General features: G+C 49.7%; 1 protein-coding gene across 1 annotated transcript; it reads left to right on the forward strand.

The window, feature by feature from the left end:
- The first annotated feature begins 1,443 nt into the window (after positions 1-1,443).
- On the forward strand, positions 1,444-7,717 carry RMI2 (RecQ mediated genome instability 2). The gene is made up of 2 exons (XM_009430309.4): positions 1,444-1,792; positions 6,604-7,717. Exons 1-2 carry the CDS (start codon positions 1,498-1,500, stop codon positions 6,750-6,752), a joined length of 444 nt encoding a protein of 147 aa, XP_009428584.2. The 5' UTR covers positions 1,444-1,497; the 3' UTR covers positions 6,753-7,717.
- Positions 7,718-7,993: the final 276 nt, after the last annotated feature.

A 7,993-nucleotide genomic window follows, 5' to 3' on the forward strand; every position in this document is an offset into this window, starting at 1 on the left:
ATTTTATTTGAAAGATGCACACAAAGATTTAGCTTTTACGGGTGGATCACGAGGTCAGGAGATCGAGACCATCCTGGCTAACACGGTGAAACCTCGTCTCTACTAAAACAAAGTACAAAAAATTAGCTGGGCGTGGTGGCAGGCACCTGTAGTCTCAGCTACTCGGGAGGCTGAGGCAGGAGAATGGCGTGAACCTGGGAGGCGGAGCTTGTAGTGAGCCCAGATGGCGCCACTGCACTCCAGCCTGGGTGACAGAGTGAGACTCCGTCTCAAAAAAAATAAATAAATAAATAAAAAAGATTTATCTTTTAAGTAGGTCCACAGTGGATATATTTATAAAGTGAAAAATTGGAAATAGCCTTAATGTCCAACTGTAGGATATTGGTTTAATATGTGATAAGACAAATCGAGTATTATGCAGTCATTCAAGAGGAAGCAGATGGATATTTGCTGATACAGAAAGATGTTCATTATTAAGTGAAAACAATATACAAAACACTATTTGTATATCAGTAATAGGCCAGGCATGGTGGCTCACGCCTGTAATCCCAGCACTTTGGGAGGCCAAGGAGGCAGGATTGCATGATCCCAGGAGTTCCAGACCACCTTGGGCAACATGGTAAGACCCTGTCTCTACAAAAAACACAAAAATTAGCTGGACGTGGTGGTGCACGCCTGTAGTCCGAGATACTTGGGAGGCTGAGGTAGGAGAATCACCTATGCCCGGGAGGTGAACGTTGTAGTGAGCCGTTACTGTGCCACTGCACTCCATCCTGGGCAACAGAGTGAGACCCTGTCTCAAAAAAAATACACACACATATTTTAAAGCCTAAAGGCTAATATACCCCAAAATTAACAGTGGGTATCTATAAGCGGCTTTTACAATTATTTTCTTATTCTACATTTTTTCCCTATTTTTTTTTTACAATAAATGTGCATTTCTTGTCTGAAAAATAGCAATATATTTTATTAACCTTAAAATTATTTGATGCTATTAAAATATAACTGAAAATAATAATAAAAGAAAAGGCAAGTTTGCCAGCTCTCCCCGTCTCCCTCCCCAGCCTTATCTCCTGACTGGATTCTTGCTCACTCCCAATAAACACGGACTCTTAATTCGTTTCAGTATTTACTAACCTCAAAACAAGGCAATGTAAAGATGAATAATCATACTCTGTAGGTGATCTGCATCCACGCCAAATTTTGAGATGCGTTGAAAGAGGAAGTTCTTTACCTCTCTGCCTTCAATTATTTATTCTCGTTTAACCCATTTCCTCCGTTCATTACTAACTTGAGGGCGTTTATTTACTTTTATCTACGCATGCGCACTCCTGGCTGCTAGAGAGGGCCGCTTCGCCCGGCGGTCCCGCCTTCTGACGTCGACCATTGGCCGGCTCTGCCAGCGCGCTCCTGATTGGTGGCTGCGGGCCGGGCCCCGCTGCTTCTCAAAGTTGGCGGGAAAGCGGAGGCGGGGCGGAATGGCTGCGGCGAGGCGGAATGGCGGCGGCTGCGGACTCGTTCTCAGGCGGCCCCGCGGGGGTGCGGCTTCCGAGGTCGCCGCCACTCAAGGTGCTGGCGGAGCAGCTGCGGCGCGACGCGGAGGGCGGCCCGGGCGCGTGGCGGCTGTCACGGGCGGCGGCGGGCCGCGGGCCGCTGGACCTGGCGGCCGTGTGGATGCAGGGCAGGGTAGTGATGGCGGACCGCGGCGAGGCTCGGCTGAGGGACCCGAGCGGGGACTTCTCGGTCCGCGGCCTGGAGCGGGTGCCGCGCGGGCGGCCCTGTCTAGTCCCAGGTAATGCCCGGGCCTCACCGGGCGCCCTCTTCCCTGCTGCCCGCCGAGAAGTTGCCGAGGCCAGATTCGATCTTGTTTTTGACACTCGAACGGGGGCGGGGCGGGTCTGTCCCTCCTCCGGGCCTCTGCCCCTGCGGGTCCCCGCTTGGGTACCCTTGCTCCGGTCCCTCCTTGGTGAAGTTGATCTGATGATAAGCATCACCTGCCGTCCCTTTTACAAATACAGATTCCTGGGACTTTCCCACCCCTAGTGGGAATCTTCTGGGGAGGGACTCCGGCACCTTCGTTTGTCACAAGCCCCCTCTCCCAATTGATATCCTTGTTTTGGGAAATACTGTCCTGGGAAACTTCTGCTCATCCTTAACGTCTCGGCTCAAATGTACCTTTCTCAGGGAAGTCCTCCCTAGCCCCTAGGAACGGGAGACCCTCCTGTACTTCTCCTTAATTGAACTGTCTTGGGCTGTAGCTCACTCATGTTTGCCTCCTCTCTTTTTTTTTTTTTGAGACGGAGTCTCACTCTGTCGCCCAGGATGGGGTGCAGTGGCGCGACCTCAGCTTACTGCAGCCTCCACCTCCCGAATTCAAGCAATTCTCATGCTTCAGCCTCCCAAGTAGCTGGGATTACAGGCATGTGCCACCACACCCGGCTAATTTTTGTATTTTTTAGCAGAGACTGGGTTTTGCCATGTTGGCCAGGCTGGTCTCGAACTCCTGGCCTCAAGTGATCTGCTCATCTCGGCCTCCCAAAGTGCTGGGATTACAGACATGAGCCGCTGCGCCCTGCCTGCTTCCTCTCTTAAACCACTGATGCTCAAACTTGAGCCAGCATCAGTCTCTCCTGGAGGGCTTGCTAAAGCTGGGATGGCTGGGGCTCCACCCTCAGGGTTTCTGAGTCAGGAGGTCCAGGTGGGGCTGGAAATTTGCATTTCTAACCCCCTCCCAGGTGATGCTGATGCTGCTGGTCTGGGGACCATACTTTCGACTTTTTAAATGTTTTATTTATTTGAGTTAGGGGACTCACTGTGTTGCCCAGGCTGGCCCTGAGCTCAAGCAATCCTCCTGCGTCAGCCTCCTTGGGTAGCTGGGACTACAGGCCTGTACCACCACGCCTGGTGTTTGGGGGCCACACTTTGAGAACCACTGGGCCAGCCCAAGCTACTGGAGGGCCAGAGCTGTGTGGTCCTGACAACTGTATCCTCAGCATCTGGCCCAGTGCCTGACACATAAGTGCTCCAAGAACCAATAGTCTTGAGTGATAGGCAATGGGCATCCATCTCACTTGTTCCCTGGGATGTCAGTTGAGCACGTGTTGTACATCAGCCCCTCGTGTGCAGTGTTGGGCTGCAGCGCAGACCTAGATAAAGTCTCCTGGGAGACAGGCAGTGAGCAAGTGTCCCAGAGGATCGCTGATCTTTGGGGAGCCATGAGGATGTGCAAGGTGCTGAGTGGCCCGGGGAGGCTTCTAGAGGATGTGAGGTCTAAGCTGAGGAGGTCTGAGGCTCCATGGGCCTTCCCTCACCTCAGCTCCCTCCCCTGGGAAATCAGGCCAAGATCACTTCATTCCTAAGGGCCCTTCCTGCTCAGTCTTGGAGTCTAACTAGAGGCAGATAGGGCTGTGGTCTGGCCTGAGCTGCTCTGGACTTGGACAGGCTTAGGTCGAATTTCTGGTTCCACCCCTTCCCAACTGAGCTGCCTGGAGCACTCTTGTTAACTTTTCTGGACTTGTACTATTTTGTAAAAAGGAGCTAATCATTCCTGCGTGTTGTGTGGATTCAATAAGTAAACAACTGCCTTAGTACTGCACCTGGCTCACAGTGAGGATGCAAAATATCAGGACTCGTTTACTGCCACATGCTCCTGTTCCGTCCTCCCACTGCCTTACCCATCAGCCTTCCCTCTGTCTGCCTGCCCTCAGCCGCAGCGTTGGTCTAGGACAGGGTCAGCAAACTACAGGCCTCCTCTTTTCATGTGTCCTGCGAACTAAAAATGCTTTTAAAATTTTTATGTATTACTATTATTATTTTTGAGACAGAATCTCGCTCTGTCTCTCAGGCTGGAGTACAGTGATGCAATCATGGCTCACTGCAACCTCCACCTCCTGGGTTCAAGCGATTCTCGTGCCTCAGCCTCCCGAGTAGCTGAGATTACAGGTGTGCACCACCACACCCGGCTAATTTTTGTAGTTCTAGTAGAGATGGGGTTTCAACATGTTGGCTAGACTGGTTGGTCTCGAGCTCCTGGCCACCTTGGCCTCCCAAAGTGCTGGGACTGCAGGTGTGAGTCATTGCACCTGGCAGGATTTCACATTTTTAAATGGTTGAAAAGAAAATCGTGATATGTGAAAAGTATATGAAATTCAAGCATCAGTGTTCATAAGTTAAGTTTTATTGGAATACATTGGTAATTTACAGAATGTCTCGGGCCGATGTCCTACCCCAGCTAGAATTTTATTTGGGACAGAGACCCTATGGCGGGAAAAGCCCAAAATATTTGTCTCGCCCTTTACAGAAAAAGTTTGCCAACCCTTGGCCTTAGCCTTGGCCCAGCAAGTAACCCATGCTGCTTGGTGTGTTGGTTTGCAGGCAAAGCACCTTGCAGGCAGGCTGGGGCAGTCTCCTATCTGGTCTCAGCCCTGGCATAAGCCTGGCATCTAGTAAATACTTAAGTGTTTGAACCCATGGGCATTGGTGAACCTGTCTGACATACCCACTGGCCTGAATGCCAGCTGGCAGAGGCCATGTCATTTCTTCTTGTTAATTAATACTGAGTCCAGCTTGACAAAATTGACTCACTGCCATCAGGGAGGCAGGGAGGTAAGCGGGCCACTAAAACACAAAGTAACATTGCAGGCAAGAGTGAGGTGGCGCAGAGGAGGGACAGCTGATCTAGGTTTGAGGGCTCAGGGAAGGCCTCCTGGGTTGCCTGGGACTGAGAGGGTCCTGGGACGTGGGACTTTCAGTGTTAAAACTGGGACACTTGGGCACCCTCTGTCTGTGTGCAGTGGCAGGAGATTGTGCAGCTCCATGGAACAGCCTGTGCAAAGGCTTGAAGGGGATAGAGCCGCGTGCTTTTGGGGAGCCTGGGGCAGTGGTGGAAGGTAGGAGGGCTCTATCCTGATGAGCCTCAGTGGCTGTCTGGAAGGACCTGCCTGCTTCAAGATGGCCTTGAACTCTCCTCACTGCACTGCTGCTCTAGTGTTGTTCCTCCACCGCCTCTTCCTCTGGAACATCCAGGAGTTTGTTTCCATAAAACTAAGGTGCTGAAGAGGCAGAGTTGAAGGAGAAGCTCTTCCTGCCCTCAAGCTGCTCTCTGTCTGCAGGAGAATCAGAGAAACCATGCTTACCTAGATCGCGCTTGGATCAACTGAGTTCTGGAGGCAGGAGGTGGATTTGACAATGTTGACTGCAGCAGTGGGGTGGGGATGGTTTCGAAGAGGAGGAAGCTGGCAGGAGATGGGCTGGAGCCATTGGAATGGTCATGGCAACCACGGGGTGGGGATGCGGGAAGGAGAGGGAGAGACAACGGAGAGCTGCTTTGGAGTGGGAGAGGGTGTGGGTAGAACCTACAAGGCCAATTTGTCCCATCGCGTGCCTTCGAGTTCATCCGGCTGGCTGTGTGTGCCTTCTCAGTAGAGCTCCTGTTCCCCTCTCCCGGTTGGAATGCCCTTGGGCTTGTTCTTCTCTTCGTGGGCCTTCAGTCATTCTACTTCTGTGTGTTCCAACCCTACCAGCACTTTAGGCCCATTCAGAGGGGATGGCAAGTGCATTTTCAGAACTAGCCTCTGTCACGGAGGGACCCAGGTGGAATGTGGTGTGGGGAGTTCTGAGATACTTGAGCGCATCCTGCCTGGGGTTGAACAGCAGGATCAGAGGTCAGCTTGCCTGGGGCTTCAGTCAAAGCCCCAGTCCCCACGTGCAGTGCAATGAAAGCCTCACGGGGCAGGCAGCGGGGCTGGCACCGGGCCTGTCCTTCCTGCAGCGTTTGGAGTTTTCTTTTACACAATCGGGTTTTATGTGGTTGAGACTGGCCAAGTTTTGCTTTCAAGGAGAGTCAGTTCCCCAAGGGAATGGGAAGAGAGTCACAGTTAATACGTCATTAGATCATCCCGGTGGCAGCCGGCCCTTGTGTGGATTTGCTTGTATGTGCTGGAGGAGGTGGCAGGGATAGGTTCCAGCAGTTGGAACAGTGGGGCGGGGGGCTGCCTGCCCAGCCTTTTCAGCAATGTGGAGGGAAAATTGGATTGCTTAGTAACTGTCAGAGGGTGTCTGCAGAAAGAGGATGTGTCCTGTTCACAGAAACCAGTCACATACTCTGTAGCATTGAGCAAGGAACAGGATTAGAGGAAAGCTGAGGTTTTCTGCCCCTACCTCAGAGCCGCCTAATTATAACTCGCTCTGATGGGAGCGTCTCCTCCATTCCTTGGGCGTGGTTACATTTTACATGACAGTTTTGTTTGGCCTAGTAAAATCAGAAACCAAAGAAGATGGCTGGGTACAGTGGCTCACGCCTATAATCCCAGCACTTTGGGAGACCAAGGTGGGTGGATCACCTGAGGTCAGGAGTTCAAGACCAGCCTGGCCAACATGTGAAACCCTATCTCTACTAAAAATACAAAAATTAGCCAGGCATAGTGGCAGGCACCTGTAATCCCAGCTACTCAGAAGGCTGAGGCACAAGAATCACTTAAACTCAGGAGGTGGAGGCTGCAATGAGCCGAGATTGCGCCACTGCACTCCAGCCTGGGCGACAGAGCAAGACTGTCTCAAAAGAAAAAAAAAGAACTTTACTATGGGCTTTTCTTCTTTTTCTAGGAAAGTATGTGATGGTGATGGGAGTGGTTCAGGCCTGCAGCCCTGAGCCCTGCCTGCAGGCTGTGAAGATGACAGACCTTTCTGATAATCCCATCCATGAAAGTATGTGGGAACTGGAGGTAGAAGATTTACACAGGAATATTCCTTAGAGTATGTTGGAACTGTCGTTAAAAACAACCAAAATCCCGAAACTATTTAGAAGCTTATAATGATGTGGATTTCATGGACACTTTTCAATGCGTATTTTTCAAATGCATCTCAGAGAGCCTTGCTTTGGTTGACCTACCGGATGTAGGAATGTTTAAATCCTCGGATACTTCAGTGACACAGCCTCTGCTGCCCCTTGCTTTGCCTGTGTTTGCTGATGAAAAGCAGATGCTTGTGTTTCTTTTTCCTTCCTGGTTTGTGTGTGTTAATTCTCTCTCTCTCTCTCAGACACAGAAGTCTCATGTTGCATTTTCCAAATTTTATGAGTGATGATACTTTTTCCATTACTGCTGTGTCCCTGTTTTACAATGCAAAATTTAAGTACGGTCACTGCCCATGGTGATTAAAGTGTGGTTATGGTCAGGAAGACAGACTGTGTAAAAAAGGAATGACATCCTGGCTCCTCATCTTCTTCATCAGCAACTACCATAACCAGTTTGCAAGTCAAATGGCATTTCCTAACGGCAGGCATGGCGGCCCCTGAAAGACAACAGCTCCCTTTCTGCTTCGGACACCACTCAAACATTTAGACGCAGCTCTATCCCTTTTCCTAGCTAGAGAAGGTGATGCCTTCTTCCATTACTCAGAGATGTTGAAACGTTTTCAGAATTTCTTGTTGAAATGAAAAACATCAAGATAAAGGACGCCTTTCAGGCATTAGCTAAACTTCCACTTCATAACTTTGGGCGAGACATGGTGAGCCTCCTGGTGTAGAGTTCTTTTGTCTTTGTATGGAATGACTTTTTGCTGTGATGGTTTTGAATGTTGGGTTTCTGCTGTCTGCTTAGTACCCATGCCTGAATTTTTTGAGATTGTAAATATCAAAGGAGTTAGATTGTGTTCTGACATGGTTGTAGACTTTCACCTGGATTATTGATATTCTACCTCTAATAAATTTTTAATAGGCTGTATGGGTTTTTTTTTTTAATAGACTTTTAAGAAAACAGTTTTAGGTGTTCAGGAAAATAGAGGAGAAACTACAGCGTTCCCATATACTCCACACACCCCACTCCCAGTTTTTCCAGCTATGAACATCTTTTATTAGGATGGTACATTTGATAAACCAACATTACATTCTTATTAACTAAAGTTTAGTTTACATTAGGCTTCATTCCTTCTCTTATACATTCTGTGGATTTTGCCAAATGCATAATAACATGTATCCACCACTACAGTATCATCC

Source organism: Pan troglodytes, chromosome 18 (genome assembly GCF_028858775.2).
Source record: "Pan troglodytes isolate AG18354 chromosome 18, NHGRI_mPanTro3-v2.0_pri, whole genome shotgun sequence".
Taxonomy (NCBI): Eukaryota; Metazoa; Chordata; class Mammalia; order Primates; family Hominidae; genus Pan; species Pan troglodytes.